The sequence below is a fragment of the Ascaphus truei genome, chromosome 6, assembly GCF_040206685.1.
Source record: "Ascaphus truei isolate aAscTru1 chromosome 6, aAscTru1.hap1, whole genome shotgun sequence".
NCBI lineage: Eukaryota > Metazoa > Chordata > Amphibia > Anura > Ascaphidae > Ascaphus > Ascaphus truei.
In genome coordinates, this window is record NC_134488.1 from 106358752 (window position 1) to 106378820 (window position 20069).

Genomic DNA, 20069 nt, shown 5'->3' on the forward strand with positions numbered 1-20069 from the left:
ATACTAAAAATGTACAAAAGTGAAACTTGTATTGCTGCTTTAAGGACCGATAACTTTTGGGAGATTGTAAGTATATTAATTATTAAAGACCTCAAAGTTTTTTTTTTTTTAACTAACAGAGTTGTATATAAACGGAAACATATTATTGAAGCCTATGGAGATTGTGTGAAGGTTTCTATAAAGAGCTTCCTGTGATTTCAACTGTTGAGTTTCCATATAAGTCTACCAGGCCAGGAAGGCAAAGAATTGCACAGCAACACAGGGCAGTCGCATGCACAGACTGCACATCTCTCTGGCAGAGAAAGAGTTAATGATAACAACAACTAAAATAGGAATAATTATAATACATGTTGCATTGAAATACCCACCACCAGAAAGGGGACCCAACCCTGCATTTAATCCCTTCAGGGCTAGGGGCTTTGCAGTGCATTGCATGTCACTACAACACTCAGTAGGTTAGCAAAGGGGGGAGGTGACGTCACAATGATTTTAAGCTGTGTGTCTTATCAGAGACACAGTGAGTGGGATGGGACAGATAGGGGCTAGGAGGGGCTTCTTATCCCTGCTGCCCTGCATGTTGGGGGAGGCATCCCTCCTCTCTCATTGAATCGCAGAGGAGAAGCTGAGCTGCAGGGCCGAGATAATAATGGAGTCCCAGGTCAGGCACAACTTCCACCAGGACTGCGAGGCTGGGCTCAACCGCATGATCAACCTGAAGTTTCACAGCTCCTACATCTACCTGTCCCTGGTGAGCCTGTCTGTGCCACGGTCACAAGGACCCGTCCTCTCTCCCCCATCTCTGTGAGACCTGCACTATGGTTCTGCATATCAGGTTTCCACAGAAGGGTCCCACGCGTTACCTCTTTATAACTGTGCATTACAGAATGCCAACAATACTATTAACAATAATAATAAGGCATTGTTAGTCTCTTCTGAATACATCTGCTACTCTTGTGTTCATTACCCTAAGTACTAAGTATTCACTACTTGTACTGTATGTATAATTGTATTTATATAGCGCCATTAATGTATGTAAAGCGCTGCAATGTTACAATAGAAGGTGAATAAATGAGAAACAATGGGGATAGGTGCAATAGGTCTAAGGCAAAATAAGATCATTTTACAGAAGGTATATTTTTTATTTACAGTAGACAAAAATAAGTGCGCTCAATGTTATAAGTGAGCTGCGGTGAAATGAGTATTGTAAATAAGGATACTGAAAGTCCACTAGTAAAAGTGACAGTATTGTGTAAAGTGAATAGACATTAATAGAAAACACAAAGAACTTTCCTTGTGATTGAGGGTATACTGCTGTTCAATAGGATGGCTCGGACATCACAATCCAGAGAAAAGAAAAAGAGAGCTCTTTTCATATTTTTATTTATGAAGCGCCAACAATGTTTACCACAATTTAACAACTAGACAGACTATTGTGTTATCACGCTCCATTTTGTTTGATCCCGGAAATAAAGTGTTCGTTCTTCAGAACCGTTACTGCTGTATATCAGTGTTCTATTGTATCTTTGTATTCTAGCAGTATTAACCTGTATTCAGTGTTTGAATGCATACACTATAGAGGCAGTGTGCCTTCTAGCCACTATAGAATAACATCTATGCATTAAACCACTGCACAGTCACAGGGACCAGTGTCCTTATGCGTTTCTGAAAATACTTCACTACAATGTCCTAGTTCGTTTCCAAATATTCAATGAAAAATTAAAATGACGGTAAATAATGGTTTGTCTCATTTGTTTTGATATTTGCCGTTATAAAGACTTTAGCATTTACTTTACCATAATCGACCATTCGCAGCATTAATTCATTTTTTCCAGTTCAGCAAATTTTGTGAACGTCACCACGATATTTGCAAACCCAGCTGCAACTAAATTATTTAAGTTTGCTGATGTTTGATGACTTTTATTGCAAATGCCCGTAGGACATCAGTCTCCTATTCAGCGTGAATAGTTTCCCCATGACCGATAGGATCAACAGAGGTTTATCTTTCTTGTTATTGCACACTGGTTTGAGCACGTGTATGCTGTTATCAGTGCATTGTCTTTTCCTGTTAATACACCTAACTATATTTTGTTTTTCCTGTCAAATGTTTGCTTGGTTTTTTTGTTTTTGTTTTTTGATCAATTTCAATAGAAATGAAAGTGGCATTGACTTGAGAAGGTCATTTATATTTTGGTGCATCAATGACGATGATAATCATACTCCGCACACGCCAAGGATGCGAGACGCTTACTCGTAAAGTAGCAGTACCCGTGTAGGCTTCCTATCAAATCTCGCATCTCGCGCTCTATTCTCCTCCTCACTTTTAAAGCTTTAGGCCTTGTCCAGGGTGGCGCTGGGCAGGCGCTTGCTCACGCTGGCCGCGATGAAACACATTGCGGCAATGTGTGTGGCCAGCGTGAGCATGCGCGGCGCTTACCTGCTTGCCAAGCAAGCAAATTTGGATCTGCCACTCGCTTGTCACATGAGCAGTTCGCCCAATGAGGGCGTACCAGCTCTGTGACGTCTTGGCCGTGCCCCCGACACGCCCCTCGTGTGCGCACCTAGCCGGCCACAAATCGGCCGGCCGAGTAGGAGCGCGTGATGTCATCGCACATGAGCGCCAGTGCGCTCTCTCCTTGCCTGGCCGCAGCCTAACACTTCTGCTGCTCCTTACATCTTAGGCCGCGTACACACAGGGGGCTTCGCGACGCTGCGTGTGTGCGCCTCCGGCTGCTGGGCGATGTGTGATCATCCCCAGCAGACGGAATGATGGGACACATCCAGGAAGTGTGTGAGAGCGGGCGGGGGCGCTGTGGCACGGGCGCAGGGTGGCTTTGCGATGCATCGTAGGAAAACATTAAATAAAAACACAAATCCAATGTGTGTGTGTGTGTGTGTCCCGCAGGGATCATATACTGAGAGGAGGGGTCCCGCAGGGATCATATACTGAGAGGAGGGGTCCCGCAGGGATCATATACTGAGAGGGGGGTTCCCGCAGGGATCATATACTGAGAGGGGGGTTCCCGCAGGGATCATATACTGAGAGGGGGGTTCCCACAGGGATCATATACTGAGAGGGGGGGTCCCCTATCCCCCATCCCTCCGATTTCACTGCCGAGTCTGGCCAATTTCAGCAGCCAATCAATGTAAACGTCTGGACATTGATTGGCTGCTGAAATTTACGTCACGCTGCTGCAGCCGGAGATCACAGATAGAAAAGACTCCCGCGACGCCGCACTTTGCAGCCAATGGTAGTTTCAATACTGAACACTACCATTGTCCGCCAGGCATCAGTGACAAACGCGCGCGTGCACATCGTATAGAGTGCTGTATGAGCGGGGCCGTAGCCCTTATTTCTCGCTATGCACCATCCCGGCTCTTGCACTCTGCTCAAGGATGTCTTCTCTCTACCCCTTTTGTATCTAAAGCCCTCTCCCGCCTTAAACCTCTCACTGACTGCCCCACACCTCTGGAATGCCCTTCCCCTCAGTACCTGACTAGCCCCCTCTCTATCCACCTTTAAGACCCACCTTCAAACACACTTGCTTAAAGAAGCATATGAGTAGCTCCGTGGCTGATACTATACACCTCATACATAAAGCTTGTTCCTTTGCAGACGCACTTACCACAACACACCCTCCTACTGTCTCTGTACGTTCCTCCTACCAACCAATTAGATTGTAAGCTCTTCGGAGCAGGGACTCCTTTTCCTAAATGTTACTTTTATGTCTGAAGTGCTTCTTCCCATTACGTGTTGTTTGTATTATTTGTTATTTATATGATTGTCACGTGTATTACTGCTTTGAAGTGCTATGTACATTAATGGCTCTATATAAAGACAGACATACATACATACATACACTTGCTGAACACGCAGTGACATCACACAAAAGGGAATCTCCAGAAGAAGTCAAACCCATCCCAAGGCTAACTGTTAAAATTACAAATATTTAGAGGTATCAAATTTGGATAAAAACCTAATTTACCCACATAAGACCATTTAAACATGTCACTGGAATTAGTTCACATTGCCTCTTAAGTTTATTCATTTTTTTGTTTGGTTACTCTCGCTCATTCTATATTTTGCCAGAGCTGCTTAATAAAAACAATACATATTGTACAGATGTAGCAATTACTTTGTTCATATGTTGGGTACAGTTGGGTTTGTCACGTACGTCCCTGGCAACTTTGCTACCATGCAGCAGCTGCAGCTAAATCTTTCCTGGAGCTGTCGCAGCTATTTCTTATGGTGTTTGGAGCTATGGTGTTTGGAGCTATGGTGTTTGGAGCTGGGGTTTAAGGGCAAAGTTTGAATAGATATGAACTATATAATGATTATTCATATAAATTATTAATATATGGATATTAAAAACGCCAACACCTGTGCCTCAGTGCGATATGTTTATATAATCACACTCGGAAATCTGTAAAATGCAAAATTTGTAACTGTAGGTCACAAAAATGTATTTGTTTGGTGTATATTTGCACACGTTCTTCTAATGAGCAGGGATGACCATATTTATCTCCTTGTATAGTCCTTCTATTTTGATCGCGACGATGTTGCACTGGATAATTTCGCCAAGTTTTTCCTGGACCGATCTGAGGAGGAGAGAGAGCATGCAGAGAAACTCATCAAGTATCAGAACGAGAGAGGAGGACGGGTCTTCCTGCAGAGCGTTGAAGTGCGTACCCTACTCTTTAACCGCTTTACTGCCAGAGGGGCCTACCACTCTTAGTTCACCTTGAGGCAGCCATGCACTTTGCTTCATGCCATTGTTTGGTACATTTTCAGAGCTGGGTCATGTCCCAGTGGAGAGTCTCAACAATCTTACACCAAGGATCCTGCTAGTTCTTGTGGGGTAGGTCCCAGGGATGGGTAGAAATCACTGGTAGGTCAGGTCACTAGTTGGGAGCACTGATGTGGCCATTACTGAATGGGGCTCATCGGCAGGAAGTTGTCTAGCGGCCATCTTTGTTCAGGACAAATCTCTTTTTTTTTTTTAAATTAAAATTGCATTTCTTCAAAACCGTTTGGCTCTATTTGTGTAAGACCACTGCATCTCACACAAGCAGAACCTCAGGTGCCAACATTGTTGTATATATTGGAGGGGGGGGGGGGGGGTGAAACGTAGTGTAATAAATATGCACATACATGTAAAGTTACCTTAGCTGCAACAAAATGAAACATGGGGAAAATACAGATTATATGGACGATGTATTGTAAAATAAACTTTTTTTTCCCTCTAGTATATACAATGTAGTATTCCAAGCATTTTGCTATTTTTTTGTACACATTGGGTACAAAATAAGAATGCTATATGCCTTAGGCCACGCTTATAGTGCTGGTGGAGCGGCCAATGACATCACCCATCGCCACCGGCGAAAGTTGTAATTTTACTTTTAGCGACATCGCTGGCGACAAGGCCAGTGACGTCACTAAAAGGGGCAAGCCACGCAATTTGGTTGGTTTTGAGACAGTCGCCACGTGGACTGTCTCTTAAAAAAAAACATTTACCCGGCTTTCAAATTTTTAGACGCGATATTGCTCCGTCACGCTTGTGACAGTCAATTAATTTGTTTTGGAGCGACGTTGCGTCGCCGTGCGCAGCCTTAATCTGTACACAACATGAAATGCTTTTTGTCTAGTTAACAAGATTTCCCCCCCCCCCTCTTTATGTGAGATGCATAAAGGCAAAACTGATTGTAAAGGAAGATGTGACCCATAGTCCTAGAAGCTTGAAAATTCTTGCAACATTTATTTTACATATTTACAAATGTAAAGATTTTCAAGACATGCCCATCCTTATAATATAAATAGGTCTTTCCTCGTATACCTGTGCTTTGGATAAAAACGCTACCCCTGCCCTTCAGTGAAGGGCAGGGGTAGGGGGGGTGAAGGGCAGGGGCAGGGGTAGGGCATGAAAGTGAGGCACAAATTGTTGGCAGGAGTAAAATGTCCACACACACACACACACACACACACAGAGATCCGAGGAGGCTGCTTGGCCCCCCCAGCGGGCGGGGAGTTAAGGGAGCGCCGGGGAGCTAAGGGAGCGCCGGGGAGTTAAGGGAGCGCCGGGGAGGTAAGGGAGCGTTGGCGGCTGGGGTAGGAGGGCCGTGCCGCACTTACCCTCCGTGTTTCCGGGAGCCGGTTGAGAGCGAGGGGGGAGGAACCTGCAGTTGGCGGCAGGGGCAGGGGCAGGAGGGCCGCGCTTCCCCTCCGTCCGGGAGCCGGTGCAGGGCGGCGCACGTGATGGGGGGGATGGGGGGGGGGACAGAGGGTGTGTGTGTGTGTGTGTGTGTGTGCGCGCGCGTGTCTCTCCTTTGGCCCGTCACTCCGCCTCAGGCCAATGAGAGGTGTGCGGGGGCGGGCGGGCCAAGGGAGCAATCTCATTGGCCTGGCCCAAGGTCCAATGTGATTGCCGCTAGGGACACAGGGAGGGACACAGGGAGACACATACAGACACGGACACATATGACGCTTTCAGAAATATATAGTAAAAAGATAGTCCTCGGTCCGGTTCTTTTCTCAATTTATTCAGAGACAAATAGAACACATTTTACAGCATCATTTCAGTCAGTTACATCAGGTTCTCAGGCAAACCGTACATACAGTATAGAACTTGGTTATAGAGCGGAGAATCTTCAGCTTGGCTGATGTTAAATGATTCTGAATTCCATACATCCAATTACAATCCTTCATACACTTATTTTAACCATCTTAACATAGCAATTACTTGTTTTTCTCACGGTCTGTGAAATGTCCTTAGAACAATGTTTCATTTAGCAAAATGTACTTTGATTGACAAAACTCCCTTCTTCTGTAACTAAAGTATAGGAGTAACTGTGTTCCTAATCTTTAATACCGATGTCTATTTTATTGTTTTACTAGCTGTTTCTAACTACCCCAATATAATTTCTAACTTAATACTATATTCCTTATTTTAACTAGTTACATGCTGAATAGATATGTATATAGACAATGATATAGCGTAATACATCGACCTTGACCCCTTGGAAACGCACGTACCAGAACACCTTCCTACTGTCTCTGTACGTTCCTCCTAATTACCAAATAGATTGTGTGCTCTTCGGGGCAGGGACTCCTTTTCCTAAGTGTCACTTATGTCTGAAGCACTTATTCCTATTATGTTTGTATTATGTTTGATTTATTTGATTGTCACATGTATTACTGCTGTGAAGCGCTATGTACATTATTGCCGCTATATAAATAAAGCTATACATACATTATTCAGGCTTGAAATCGTCCCATCTGCTCTGATTCATAACCCGCATTCACCGCAGTCATCCTAACTCCGAGCTTTCCTCTTCTCTAGAAACCAGAGCGAGATGACTGGAGTAGCGGCTTAGAAGCACTGCAGACTGCTCTGAAGCTGGAGAAGACAGTGAACCAGGCTCTGCTAGAACTACACAGTGTGGCCGGTGACAAGAATGACCCCCACGTAAGTAAAATTTGCCCTCACTGACACTGCTGTTGTGAAAAGTTACCCCACAATAGTCAAGGGAATTCTATACTTTATTTTAACATCTGCAGCAGTGTTTAAAAACATTTTGGTTAAAGATACTATTATATTGTGATATTCTGCAGAACCTCAACCCTCTCCAATAGCGAGCCTGAAATCAGATGCATTGTAAGGAACCCCCAACCCTCTCCAATAGTGTGTCTGAGATCAGATGCGTTGTAAAGGAACCCCAACCCTCTCTAATAGCGCGTCTGCGATCAGATGCATTGTAAATTCTTCTGTATTTGATACAATTTTCAAATGACCGGAAAATTGCAGGGAACCCTTTAGGGATGCCCAGGGAACCTAAGGGTTACTAGGAACCCTTGTTGAAAAACACATCTACAGCAATAGGAACTCATGAATGCACATCAAACCAATCAAGTAAATCATTGATAAAGTAAAAAGCTAAGTATTCTAAGCTCAGGACAACATTGTGTACATGAGTTGAGAATAAAGTAATATACACTTCAGGTTAGACAGGAATATTTGTAATCAGATCTCTTTTACTACAGTTCACTAGTAAGGAAACAAACTGCAATAATACCAGAAGCTGGTTATGAATGTATGTGGAATATAAATAAGCACAAACTCTTTGCAGATGTGCAATTTCTTGGAATGTCCGTTTCTGTCCGAGAGCACAGAGACCATAAAGAAGCTCGGGGACTACATCACCAGCATGAAAAAACTGGGCGCCAGTCACACTGGTATGGCAGAATACCTCTTCAACAAGCACACCCTTGGCTGAATGTCTTCTGCGAGTCGCTACCTCATCCCACTCAACAAAGTATTGGAAGACCCAATCAGGGGTGATCGAAAATGGCGTCCTTGTTTTGTAAAGAACCTTCAAGTGTAGCTATAGTTCACAAAGTTACACTGAATTTACAATAAAAATCTGCTGTGGGACCAAGTCAAAAGTTTTGCATATGTGTTTTTCAAATTTGGGTTTTGTGAGGTGTGAAAAAGTACATGTGTTAGGAGGTTACATGTGAAAACAAAATTGAATCCGGTTATTTCAGAGGTGTATGATTAATGATAAAACAAATAAAAATAGATATGTATATTTTTGAAAAGGGAGCAAAAAAAAACATTTTGGGGGTCAATATGTAAAAGGACGCATCTAACCTTTGTTTCCCTAAATTGATCAATCCGGGATTTACCAAGTGCCGATGCTGGGACTTCGCAGTCCAATCTGGTGTTTTCTGCCATCGACTTGATTAGCAGTTAATGTCGGTTATCCAATAGGAAGCTGCATCATCCCCCCCAAAGACATTGCGACTGTTTATTGGCTCGTGGGATTGGGTGGCCATTTTGAATTTCTTGGATTGGACCTGAAACACTTAACCGGTAACTATCACAGAAACCGCAGATCCCGGTGCTAGAAATATACAAGTAAAAAGGCTTTCTGTTTTAACTAATTTCATACATTTGGTGCAGACGCAGGCAAAAATGATTTGTTTTTGGTGTGTTGCATTAAGTTGCTCTTTTCAGTGTCTTTATACATAGCCGGATTTGTGCTTGGAGAAACATTTTGTTGCGCTAAGGTGCAATTTCACCCCCCCAAAATGTATTTTTAGAAAAGAACAGGCATGCAAACTACTGTTACATATATCCAGGCATCCTGTTATTATTTCTCATTCCCTCCATTGGAAAGAACACATACATATGGGTTCCACTGACCACCTTTCCAAAATACCTCATTGCAATGATTTACTTGGGAGAAAGATTGTAAAAAACATTTTGTGAGGACATTTTAAAATGGCCTCTTTTTGTGGTTTAAAGGTCGCTGTACTGATTCGCTGCGGTGTGGCCAAGTATATCTGCGTCATTATCACTACCATGAGAGTGGGGGCATAGCTTAAAAGCTGTCAGCACTGGCTCACACAAGAAAACCTGTGTGCTGCTTTAGGCCACGTCTATACTGCATGCAACCGCGTGTGTGGCGCAAACAAAAGGCCGCAGCTCAATGAGACAGGCCAGAGAGCGCGCGCGATGAAGCGCAACGGCACTGCAGATTTTTTGCGAGAATTTTTTTTTATATTGTGCGACAGCCGGGTCACGTGGGCGGTTCAGCCAATGAGGGCGAACCGCTCACGTGACACCACACCTCCCAGTCGCTGTGAATCAGAGATCCCTCTGCCTAGAGGCGCGCGCAGCGTCACGTGCGCGTCCACTATATCCACGGCCCTAGGGCAGGTCCACGAAGCTGCGTTGAGCCCAGGCTCATTACCTCCACATTACTTAGAAAGAGACCGGGTGGTATTTTCCCCGAGGTCAACGCATATTCACAAAGTTCATTCTATGTAAACACTGGCAGTTCTGCATTGCATTGGCATAGGCTTAATGGCACATTATTATAATATAACTTTGTTATCTTCCAATAACGTGGCATTGTGCAAGTCTTGGTCTTACTCCATCCAGACCCTAAAATAGGGCTTTTGCTGAAGTGGAGAGAAAGTGAAGTAAATCAGGTTGGGAAATAGCGGTGAGTTCAGGGGTGCGCAATCTTTTCCCGCTGCACCCCACCTGCCTGCTTCCCTCCCTGTTCGTGCCCCCCCCCCCCCTCCCTTACCTCATCTCCAGCGTCAAATGACATTGCGGGGTCACGTTGTACGGCAACGTGACCCCGCGACATCATTTGACGCTGCGTTGCCATGGCAACGTGTCGCCAAAGACAAGGTAAGGATAGTTGCAGGGGCCAAACGCGATCCCCCGGCATTTAAAATTTTAATGTCTTGGGGGAAGAGCGCGGGGCTTCTGCAACTGCCGTGCCCCCCCTGAAAAATCTTGTACCCCCCCCCCCAGTTTGCGCTCCCCAGTGTTAGTTAAATGTGGTCTAACTATGGTGTTGCACCCATCCAAGCTCTAAAAGCCCATACTTCATAAACCTCGTGTGACTTACGCCACGTTTAGGTGTAACACAACGTTAAGTGCCCATGTTAACCTTAACGCAAATTTTGTGGCTATGTGCCGCCAGGGCAATGCCTTATTTACATAGCATTTGCATGTAATTATCAGTAACGGCAGGTATAGTTAGGAGCATTACATTAACGGGAGAAAAAACATGACAACTTTACGTTATTGGTAATGGAAAATATCCAGGGGAAACTATTGTAAGTCAATTGACCACTGCCAGCGGTCAAAAGCTTAAAGAAAGCTTGAAAGGTAGGATGCTGCCGGCCAACCTGCACCACTGACTCCAACTCCTTAGAAAGAGACCTGGGAGCTACGGTGAAATTGTTACCAGCAGGTCTGCCGATGGTAGGCCCGCTGCGCATGGCGGTTCTGGTGACCACACATGGAAGCTGGGCCCAACGCGAGCATTGACTGTCCGGGTCGCCCAGAGCCGTCTTACGTTGGACACTTGTCCCAGCACCCCCCCCTCCTCCTGTCGGAAGCCCTGGTTCTCAGGTATGCAAGAGAACACAAGGATAAACAGGCATACCCCGGTTTAAGGACACTCACTTTAAGTACACTCGCGAGTAAGGACATATCGCCCAATAGGAAAACGGCAGCTCACGCATGCGCCTGTCAGCACGTCCTGAACAGCTATACCGGCTCTCTACCTGTACCGAAGCTGTGCGCAAGCGGGGAGACTATAGAGCCTGTTACAAATGCGTTATTTACATCAGTTATGCACGTATATGACGATTGCAGTACAGTACATGCATCAATAAGTGGGGAAAAGGTAGTGCTTCACTTTAAGGACATTTTCGCTTTACATACATGCTTCGGTCCCATTGCGTACGGTAATGCGGGATATGCCTGTGTTACATGCATGCTCCGGTCCCATTGCGTACGGTAATGCGGGGTATGCCTGTTACATACATGCTCCGGTCCCATTGCGTACGGTAATGCGGGGTATGCCTGTGTTACATGCATGCTCCGGTCCCATTGCGTACGGTAATGCGGGGTATGCCTGTGTTACATACATGCTCCGGTCCCATTGCGTACGGTAATGCGGGGTATGCCTGTGTTACATACATGCTCCGGTCCCATTGCGTACGGTAATGCGGGGTATGCCTGTGTTACATACATGCTCCGGTCCCATTGCGTACGGTAATGCGGGGTATGCCTGTGTTACATACATGCTCCGGTCCCATTGCGTACGTTAATGCGGGGTATGCCTGTGTTACATGCATGCTCCGGTCCCATTGCGTACGGTAATGCGGGGTATGCCTGTATAGGTAAATGTGGGTTGAGGTTAATATACTGTATATTCTGTGGTTTTAGTTTCAGCCTTCTGGTGGCAGTAGTTTCTTAACACTACACAGCTGCTTAAAGCATCGCCATTTCTTGGCATGTCTTTTTTTATATTTCCTCTAAAAGATCTCCTGTTTTTAATTTAAGAGCCCAGTGGGCGACCATGGTCAATGCTCAGGGAGAAGAGATTAGCATTATATGAGTAAAGGTTATATACTGTATGCTTCTGGCAGTGCCATCTTAACGCATGGGCACGCTGGGCATAGGGGCCCCATGCTAATCTATGCATAGACCAGAATTTAACACTAATTTTCTGATCACCTGCCTCTGTCAGTATGATTTACCAACTAAGTACCATTTTTATGTTGAGATTCAAGTTCAAGGCTCATGTTAGTGTCCAAACGTTTGTATTGATTAAAAAAAAAAAAACATGCTGTACAGCAAGGATTAATGTCAAAACACTGATTTTGTTGGAGGTCCCAATAATTATAAGTTTATTTTATCGATAATTGACATTTTTATTCCTTTAATGCTGTTAAGACGGCCCTGGCTTCTGGAGGGGAGTGCAGCATTAAAGCTGCAATCTGCAGTATTCACGTGAAACGAGTTCCTATTGATGTTTCCATTTTAACAAACTTCTTTCTGCAGCGTTGCTTACTTTTACCATTTATGTGCCTACTCTCCTCAGGTAAATGTTTCATTCCCAAAATACAAGCATACGAGTCCTTGCTCTTCTTCTCCTTTCATATTTACCGGCTTGCCGCGCCGTTGGCATTGTTTTTCTTACATAGCGCTGACAGAATACACAGTGCTGTGCATATAATGTTATAGGCACAGTGACTAAGAGCTTACAATCTCGGTTTGGGTCTCTGGAAGCGCTGACACTGGTACTCACAGGTTACAGACAGCGACATTACCCCTGAGCTGCTATTTCCGCCTCGCACAAAAATAAAAAGAAATAAAATGTGGTTTCTTCTCAAAACAGAATGTATTGTTTCTAAAGGACAAACCAAAAGAAAAGTAGTGTGTGAATATTTGTAAAGGTACAGTCTGTGACACAAAAACACAACCCCCCCCCAACAGGGGGGCAAAAATGTCTGCCCCATATACATTTGCCGCGCTCTCGGGCCTGATGGGAAGGCACTTACATGTGGTGGCCGCCTCCTTGCTGCCACCCTCCTTCTCCATTCGAATCCCAGCGTCAAATGACGCCGTCATTTGACGCTGGGATTCGAATGGAGAAGGAGGGTGGCAGCAAGGAGGCGGCCACCACATGTAAGTGCCTTCCCATCAGGCCCGAGAGCGCGGCAAATGTATATGGGGCAGACATTTTTGCCCCCCTGTTGGGGGGGGGTTGTGTTTTTGTGTCACAGACTGTGGACGTCACGTCACACTGTGTCTCGTTGCCATGGCAACGCGGAGCCATGCACCATTACATTGGTGATGTCCACGGCGTCATTTGACGCTGGGATTCGAATGGAGAAGGAGGCGGCAGCAAGGAGGCGGCTGCCACATGTAAGTGCCATGGGGCGGCGGATTTTCAAATCTGCCGCTGGACATTAGAGCGTAAGCTCTTGGGAGCAGTGACTCAGTGCACTTGTATTATTGTATTCATCTTCAACAGTGCTCCACAAAATTATTTAAAACAGTGTTACAATGATATGGAAGTATTATTACCAGTGAGCCAGAACCTTTCCAGATTTCAAAATGGATCTTAAAAATAAAGAAGTAAATATTAAAAGACAAACAATAAAAATGGTTTTTCGGCAACATCTACGGGTCTATTGTGTGGCATATACACAAGTCATGCCTTTGGGGGCAAGAAGTTCACGTTCACTGTGTGCTTCTCGTTATATTAACCCATTACCTGCCATAGGAAGGTGCGGCCTATTGCAAAGGTTAATGGTTTGGGTTACACAGCCCGTGCGTGATATAGGTTATAAAGCTTCTCAAAGACAAGTCTGGCACCATCAGTGTTTGGCACCTGAATAATATGGCAAACTCTCTCAAACTTGTTTTTTCCCCCCTCTCTAGTCCCTGCCCTTTGAACACAAGTTTTAATAGTCATTAATCCTGCACGTACGATTTGTTAGTCGATTTAAACCCATTGCACCTGCAGTCACAGGGTTTTTAAAAAGGTGTGTCCACTGCCACGAAGGACATATAAGTTGCCATATCAAGTAGACGTACTTATCCATGAAACAGATACAGTACTGGGGTTATTCATCAACATCTGCCACAAAACTGATGCAGAAACACATTACCGTACAAATAGAAGTGTGATGGTACTTTTAGGACTCTTCAGTCAAAATGACTGAGCCACAGATGCTGAGAGAGAGGGATATTATTATATTAAACTGCTGGGTATATTGGCAACAAAATATCCACCAGGAAAGTGTTGCAAAGATCTTGCACTGCTGGGGAGATGTGCTAAACCTGCTTTATAGAATGGCATTAAAAACAAAAACTATTATTATGTATTATCTATTACAGGGGAGCGCAATCTTTTTCCCCTGTGCCCCCCCTGCCGGCTGTCCTCTCCGCGCGCCCCCCCCTTGCCTTGGTTCCCGGTGTCACGACGTCACGTTGCAATAGCAATGCGACGTCACATGACCCCGCAGCGTCATTTGACACTGCGTTGCCATAGCGACACATCTCTAGACACTGGCTCAACCAAGGTAAGTGAGGTTTACAGAGGCCTTCGCCGCTTCCCCAACATTGAATTTAAGGGCCTTCGGGGAGCGCGCGGGGCCTCTGTAAAACCCTGCGCCCCCTGCAGATAATCTTGCGCCACCCAGTTTGCGCACCCCTGTTCTAATACTACAGAACTGATTTATTTTAAAACACACGTAGGATATTGCTTGGATTGCTCCTTTGGGAGAACAGAGCAGCGTGGCGACATGAAACTGGTTCATTTCCGTTCAAGACAGGCACCGCTAACAATGGAACTCATGTATTCCACAAGCGCCCGTACCCCTAGGGAGCAATGCTATCTGGGTAATAACTCCATCTGTACCAAGAAGAGGAGTTACTGATAACAAGTCATGCAGTCAAAAAAAATGTAATGAATTATATAGGCATCTGCAATGTATGTTTAATAACCTTTTTCATGCAATGATTTATTCAAAGCTATGAAATTATTATTTACAAAGCATGACGACACAAATATTTTTAAATCGTGAAATCAACACAATATTTCCAGTAATAACGTGCATACACGCAAGTGAGAAGTGTTTGTCTCTGAATATCTTTCATCAATACATTATTTGACCTAATTTTGTCTGTCAAAAAAAAAAAAAAAAAAAAATACGAATTGTAGCCATATTAGTTGCTTATTTCCTTTAATAGTAGGGGAAACCAAACCGTTTATTGAACCAACAATGGTTTACAACAAGGTGCTCAATCCAGTGCTAAAAACACCCCCCTCCCCCCAAGCATGTCAGATTTTCAGGATATCCCTGCTTCAGCACAGGTGGCTCAGTCTCTGCTTCAGCAATGGTGGTTCAATCAAAGGCTCAGTCTTTGACTGAGCTTCTGATTGAGCCACCTGTGCTGAAGCAGGGATATCCTGAAAACCTGACCTGTTGGGGGGTGGGGTGGGATCTTGAGGACTGGAATTGAGCAGCCCTGCTTTATATACAGTACAAGCTTTTGAACTTCTCAGGGTTCTTCTTACCTGTAGGACAATGGTTACAGTTACCTAAACAATGGTTTATAATTACAAGATACAAGAGCATTCAAAGCCGCAGATAAAAGCTTTTAAACCTCACTGGGTTCTTCCTACCCGCAGAAGAACTCTGAGGTTCTAAAGTGTGTTGGTTCAAAAAATGTATCAGACTGCCTGTTTTTTCCCCTCATATGTCAATTTTTGGATTTTCCCCCCAATAATTTTGTCTCCAAAGCTTTGCGTTTATTTAGGAGTACATGGATTTAACTAATCAACAAGAGCACAGAAATGCTTTTGTATTGTATAGATTTATGCTAAATTTGCCCTTAAGAATAAGACGAAAAGTGTCACTGCCGTTGGGAGGCCTGCAGGAGCTTCCTAATAACACAGATAATTTATCCTCCAAAGCCCGAGTATGAGTTTATTAGGCTCCTATTCTATTAGCATGTATCACCACCTGCCGCTTTTATCCCACGCTTCCTCTGGGAATTAACATGCTGCAATATAAAAGCAATAGTAAATATATTTAACATTTCCAAGTTTATTCTATTCAAAATTAAGATCTTTTTCAATATACACAGTATGGATAAGTATATTGAACCCACGCTTAGTCCAGGTTGGAAAACAGACTACATTACGATGTTTTGCCTTAGGCCAGATAAATTCCCTGTGGTAGCTTAGTAATGAAACAAGGGCTGGACAAACCAGAAACGGTCGGACTGGAAAGAGCACGGGCTGCTTAAGACTTGTCATTGCATCAGCTTCAAACTGAGATCTTCAGAGTTTATGATACTCTGACCTCAACACACCCAATTTGTGGGTCTTAGGAGTATACAGTTCCTGCCTATTTGAGTATACAGTTAAAAAACCTATTCTGAAATTATAGCACAGTATGCACTTAGTAGAAGCATATCTAGATATGTTAACCATTCCTACTATTAAGGATATTACATTTCAGGACAGACTTTAAGGACAGCAATATGTTAACGAAGGGGCTGCTCCACAAATGGGATCTGTGATACAGTACTTCAACGGATATAGTTCTGGTTATTTCACAAACTATGCCATCTACAGTTATTGTTGACCTCTCTGTGCTTTTGTACAGAACTTTACAAAATCAGATATGTCCCAGATAAACCGGGGCATTTGGAAGATTTACTCAATAGCGGAGATGGGTAAATTCGGGGGGAGCAAAATCCGAGCTCACCCCTGCGGGTTGGACTTTTGCTATGCACTCAGTGGTGGATTTAATAAAAAAATGGCACCCTTAGGCACTTATCGTTTTAACAAGGTAGGTTCCAAGCGGAACCTGAAAAGATCCTGTATATAGCACCCTCTATGGAAAAAGGTAAGTGGACGGCTAGTCCGTGAGATAACGGATATTTCCACAAGGGGGTCAATTGACCAAAGGTCACCACAATTGTTTACCCTTAGGCACTTACCGGGTGCCACCCTCTTCTGGTGCCACCCCGTTGCCATGGCAACGCGTAACTTCATGTTACCGGCCGTGCGTGATCTGTTCTTGCCGATCGCGCAGCCAGCAAGTGCTGGTCGCAAACGCGATCCCAAAATTATGCCGCCTAAGGCTTGTTTTATAGTCCTCGCTGTTGCGCGTGCGCCCGGCGTTGCGTGTGCACGTGGCATGCACATTTAGTTGCTAGGGTGCAAGCGACGACGCTCGCGTTTAGGGGGCGTGACTCTGATGTCACAGCGTTAGGCCGTGCTGTGATTGGTTCACGGCGTGGCAGCAGTGCAAAAATACAATTTGATTGTATTTTCCCTGGTCTGCCGCGCCACCGCTCACGCGTCCCTAGAATAGAAATGTCTGGCTAGCACAGTCAATTATAATTGACGTGCGTGCGCATGGTAGTGCAGGTGCGTGCACTATATTACACGCCCAAGGCCACGGGCATGGTCAGCGCTTAGCCGCGCTCCCGCTTGTCAGTGAGCCCCTGCAGCCGCAATGAGATCAGCTTTAGCAGGGGCTCACGCACGCTTAAGCAGCGCTGAGGGGAGCGGAGGGCCGTCACGTGAGCGGTTCGCCCAATGAGGGCGAACCAGGTCCGTGACGTCACTGGCCTGCCCATAGACACGCCCCCGGACGGCGCACGTAGTAAGGCCAGGGAACTCCGCGCGCCTCAAGTCTCTATGGAATCAGCCTAAGGCAGCGTTTATAATTAGAGCTACAGCAACATTGCGCAACGCCGTAGCAAGTGCATGCAGACCGTCGCGGGTGCCCATAGTGGCCGCGAAGGTGACGGCTGACATTAAGCGGTCGCTGGAAGTCAAAGGATTTTTACTTCAGTGATCAGCGTGTGATGTCAGCGGCACGTGAAAGGTTCAGCCAGTGAGGCCGAACTGCTGATGGCCATGCCTCCCGGTCGCCCTCTCGTCTCCTGCACTATAAAGCAGGAATAGATATTACAACGGCGACGTCATGCGTTCGCGTCGCCGTAGCCCTTACTATAAACGCAGCCTTAGGCATGTATTATATCAAGCGTGTGCACGGTAATGAAAAATACCTGTCTTCCTACGACAGTGTATTCACCGCGCTGGCGCAGCAGCTTGGTGGAAATACAAAGAAATGTGTATTTTCGAGCGGCTGCCGTGCCACGTGACAGTGTGAGCCAATCACAGCGAGGCCTACCTTTGTGATGTCATGGCCACGCCTCCTAGCCACACGCATCATTGTTTGGCCTATAGGCACAAAATGCGTGCGCCACGTGCAACGTTGTCCGCGCATCTGCGCTTAGTATAATACATGCTTTATGCCCGGGCCTATCAGACCTAATGGGAAATCCACCACAGTATGCACACCATGATGGAGAGAAACACAGAAGGGTATAGATCAGCGGTGCGCAAACTGGAGGGCGCACCCCCAGGGCGGTGGGAGATTTGTCTGGGGGTGCGTGGGCGGTTGCAGAGGCCCCGCGCTCTTCCCCAAGGCATTTAATGCCGGGGGATCGCGTGAGGCCTCTGCAACACTCCACTTACCTCGACTCAGCCGGCTGTGGTGACGCATCGCCATGGCAACGCGGCGTCAAATAACGCCACGGGACCCTGTGATGTGATGTCACATGGCCCGTCGCCATGGTAACGCGGCGTCAAATTCCGTTGCGGGGTCATGACATGACGTCACATGACCTCCGCACGCTGCAGCATGTGTGGGGGGGGGGCGCGAGCACCAGGGGATCAGGCAGGTGGGGGGGTCTTAGCGCGAATAGTTTGTGCACCCCTGGTATAGAGAGAGGCCCAGGGGGGACACAGAAAGAGAGAGACACAGGGAGGCAGAGAGTCACAGATGACAGCAAGAGGGGGGGGGGAAGGATAGCCAGAGAGAGACAAAAAAATCCTTTGTATCGCTGTAACTTTATCTATACTGTAAACAATATTGTGTAACTTTATCTATACCACTATCTGACATGTTTTTCCTCGACTAGTATACCAGTCATTCAGTTCCAGTTGGGTTAACATACATATATTTATGTGTATAAAAAGAAAAAGAAATAGACGCGCTTATCTCCAATTTGACAGAAATACATTTAATAGATGTTATATATGTGAACAATTATAGAGATATTACAAAAGCAAAAAATAATGTGACACCAGGTGTGAACTGCAAGATAAAAACAAACCATTAAAAACGACCAATTGGTCAGAGTTTCAAATACCACTAGTGATGGAAATTGAATTAAACATATTCTAACTCCTGTTGGAGATGGGTATTGAATATAAATACGGGTGCTGGCCAGATGTAGTGTTATCATGTTATCATTATCATATTTGGTCCAACCCCCTTGATTATATACATAATTTCTCCTGGACTGGACTTGTAATTATAGGTTTATTTTTAATTAATTAATTATGCACCAACTGATTTATTATATATGCTTCATTTACTTTGTTATTAGCGCTGTTTATTCTTGAGATGGATATAGATATATTAGAAAAAAGGGTCATTTAGTTTAACCCTTTGGCCAAAGCATTATAAGCCTGCGAGCCACTTCAAGGCATGACCAGATATCGCAGGTCCTAACACAAACTGATTAAAATTCTTATTTACCTGTATAATTACAGGAAGAATGATCTGCATTGGATCTGTCACAACCAGCTGCATGAAAAGACCTGTACTGGTGGAAAGTGGGGAGGGTCAAAATAGTTCCAAGCTTAAAGTAGTACCAGGGTTTCAGGCGTGTGCTGCTCTCTGTGGGAGGATTTCCGCTCCTCCTTTAGTGCATGTGAAGAAGGAAAAAGAGAAACCACACAAAACACCCATAGAGTAGAGTAGTACAGTTTTAATAATAAAAAAAAAAATACAATTGGTTTTACACTCACATGGTGTCCATAAATACAAGTCTTCACACTTAAGGGGAAGTCTGGCACCCGCTCAGAGGCTCCTGTCGAGTCCTGTGGTATCCGGATCCTTGTGTCTGTCTGCCGGTGTGACATCACCCGCTGTACAATCTATCTCTGCAGTATTTTTCAGAAGAATCTGGATACCATAGAACTCTACAGCAGGGGCGCGCAATCTTTTTCCTCTGAGCCCCCCTGCCTGCTCTCCCCCCCCCCCTGCCTCCCCCCTTACCTTGTTTCTGGCGTCACGACGCCCCGGGGTCATGTGGCATAATTTGATGCTGCGTTGCCATGGCGACGTGTCGCCCGAAGCCGGTGGAGACAAG

The 20069-nt window shown here is 45.2% G+C and overlaps 2 protein-coding genes across 6 annotated transcripts in view; one reads left to right on the forward strand and one right to left on the reverse strand.

Moving 5' to 3' along the window:
• The window catches only part of LOC142497590 (ferritin heavy chain A-like), a 38952-nt gene that overhangs the window by 13770 nt on the left and 5113 nt on the right, over positions 1-20069 (reverse strand). The window contains exon 1 of one of the 4 annotated variants that reach the window (XM_075605603.1): positions 8646-8744. The exons of 2 other annotated variants lie outside the window; for them this stretch is intronic. In XM_075605603.1, coding sequence (XP_075461718.1) covers positions 8646-8729 — 84 coding nt within the window. In that variant the 5' untranslated portion in view covers positions 8730-8744. Of the gene's footprint in view, positions 1-4133; positions 4158-8645; positions 8745-20069 lie in introns of those variants that run through there. One more of the 4 variants, XM_075605605.1, reaches the window with a different exon arrangement.
• On the forward strand, positions 565-8437 carry LOC142497591 (ferritin, lower subunit-like). 2 transcript variants are annotated; one of them, XM_075605610.1, is made up of 4 exons: positions 565-748; positions 4533-4679; positions 7335-7460; positions 8036-8121. In XM_075605610.1, exons 1-4 carry the CDS (start codon positions 647-649, stop codon positions 8081-8083), a joined length of 423 nt encoding a protein of 140 aa, XP_075461725.1. In that variant the 5' UTR covers positions 565-646; the 3' UTR covers positions 8084-8121. The 2 variants fall into 2 exon arrangements, with proteins under 2 accessions (XP_075461725.1, XP_075461724.1); XM_075605609.1 differs by lacking the exon at positions 8036-8121 and adding an exon at positions 8122-8437 and having other exon boundaries at positions 570-748.